Source organism: Emiliania huxleyi (assembly GCF_000372725.1).
Source record: "Emiliania huxleyi CCMP1516 unplaced genomic scaffold EMIHUscaffold_5485, whole genome shotgun sequence".
NCBI lineage: Eukaryota > Haptophyta > Isochrysidales > Noelaerhabdaceae > Emiliania > Emiliania huxleyi.
In genome coordinates this window covers 1-1,568 of record NW_005197887.1, presented here as the reverse complement: position 1 = coordinate 1,568, position 1,568 = coordinate 1, and the positions used below count along the sequence as shown (strand labels likewise).

Genomic DNA, 1,568 nt, shown 5'->3' with positions numbered 1-1,568 from the left:
GAAAATGGCGCCAAGGTATGGACGGCTTCCTTCCCACCATCGCTTTAGTCCCTAAAGCCATTACCTTGCGAGGTGGGATTCCCACGTCCCAGTGCGTAATACATAATACATAATACGTAATACGTAATACACAACAGACGATGTGGACTCCCAGTGCGTAGTGCATAATACGCATAATACGTAATACATAATACATAACAGACGATGTTGACTCCCAGTGGCAGTGCGTAATACACAATACGTAATACATAATACGTAATACATAACACACGATGTGGACTCCCAGTGCGTAATGCAAATGCATAATACATAATTCATAGGAGTTTTGTGACACTCGGTCGTAATGCGCATCCATTCGCCTATGTATTATGTATCTGTGTTATGCATTCCACGCGCCGCGACGCGCGAGGGTGGGAGAGGGCGACGTATTTTGCAAATACGTAAATGTATAGGCGCTAAGGTTATGGATCGGTAAGAATGCATATCAGGATGCGAATGCATAGGGGGCAGAGTGCATATACATAACAGTACTGACCACGATTGAGCAAGAGAATGGTTACACAAAAAAGAGAGTGGTTTTGAAAAATCTCTGGCTGCAACCTCCCTGTCGCTCGACATCACGACGCGATCTTTGAAGTTTGAACTTTGTCAAGCGCAACAACTTCAACCTGCTGCTCCACGACGACGTTCGGCGGCGGCTTCTCGCCCACCGCCGTTCTCAAGCTGCGCCGCCTCGCGCGCAAAGTCGCGCGCGGCAGAGTTGACCGCACGGCCTACTCGCCCAAGTACTCGCTCTCTTTTATGTCCCACCATGCAGAGCGCATCTCTCTCTCTCTGTTGTGCGAGGCGTGAACCGCGCCATTCGCTCTCACCTGGCAACCCTGTCTGCACGTCTCGCGCGCGCGTGAACAGGCTCCAGGCCCCAAATGACGTGTGAGTGTTAGTTGATTGGTATTGCTAAAAAAGATCGACAAGCAGCAGCATCATGTTCATGAAGAAAACATGCAGTTACGTGCTCCACGCTAATCGTAGGGAGAATCGACAATACATGCGCGCTGCACGGGGTTTTATGCTTTCTTTTTTTCAGCCTTGAAGACGCTGAAGGCAGGAGGCTGGCTCCTGCTGCCTCTGATAACGATGTGGCTGTTGCTGCTCCAGCGGAGCTGCCTCGCGGCCAGCGCGCCGCCCGGCGGGGACGTGGTCCCCGCCGCGGCCGCTAGTGCGGGCGGGCCCGCGGTGCGGCAGCGGATCGCCTACGTGACCAACACTTGGTGGCCCAAGGTGGACGGTGCAGCCATCACGGTGATGGGCCACGCGAGGTACTTTTCCGAGCACGGGCACGATGTGCTCGTGGTGCGGCCCTCGTATCCGGACGACTCGCCCGTCTGGGAGCGCGCCGTCGAGGCGGGCATGGCCTCCGACCCGGTGCCTCCGTCGCCGACGCTGCAGTTCCTGTCGTACCGCATGGTGGGCAACCGCGGAGGCGGGTTCGAGCCGGAGATGGACGCGTCGGACCTCTCGCGTGTGGAGAAGGGCCTTACGGCCTGGGAGCCTAACATCGTCCTCGT

At 55.5% G+C, this 1,568-nt stretch overlaps 1 protein-coding gene across 1 annotated transcript; it reads left to right on the top strand.

The window, feature by feature from the left end:
- Window positions 1–1,137: 1,137 nt before the first annotated feature.
- EMIHUDRAFT_124493 (hypothetical protein) lies at window positions 1,138–1,560 on the top strand (the record flags this gene model as incomplete). Its single annotated transcript, XM_005765600.1, has 1 exon — window positions 1,138–1,560. A coding segment is annotated over one exon (423 nt), but the record flags the coding sequence as incomplete, so codon positions are not given.
- Window positions 1,561–1,568: the final 8 nt, after the last annotated feature.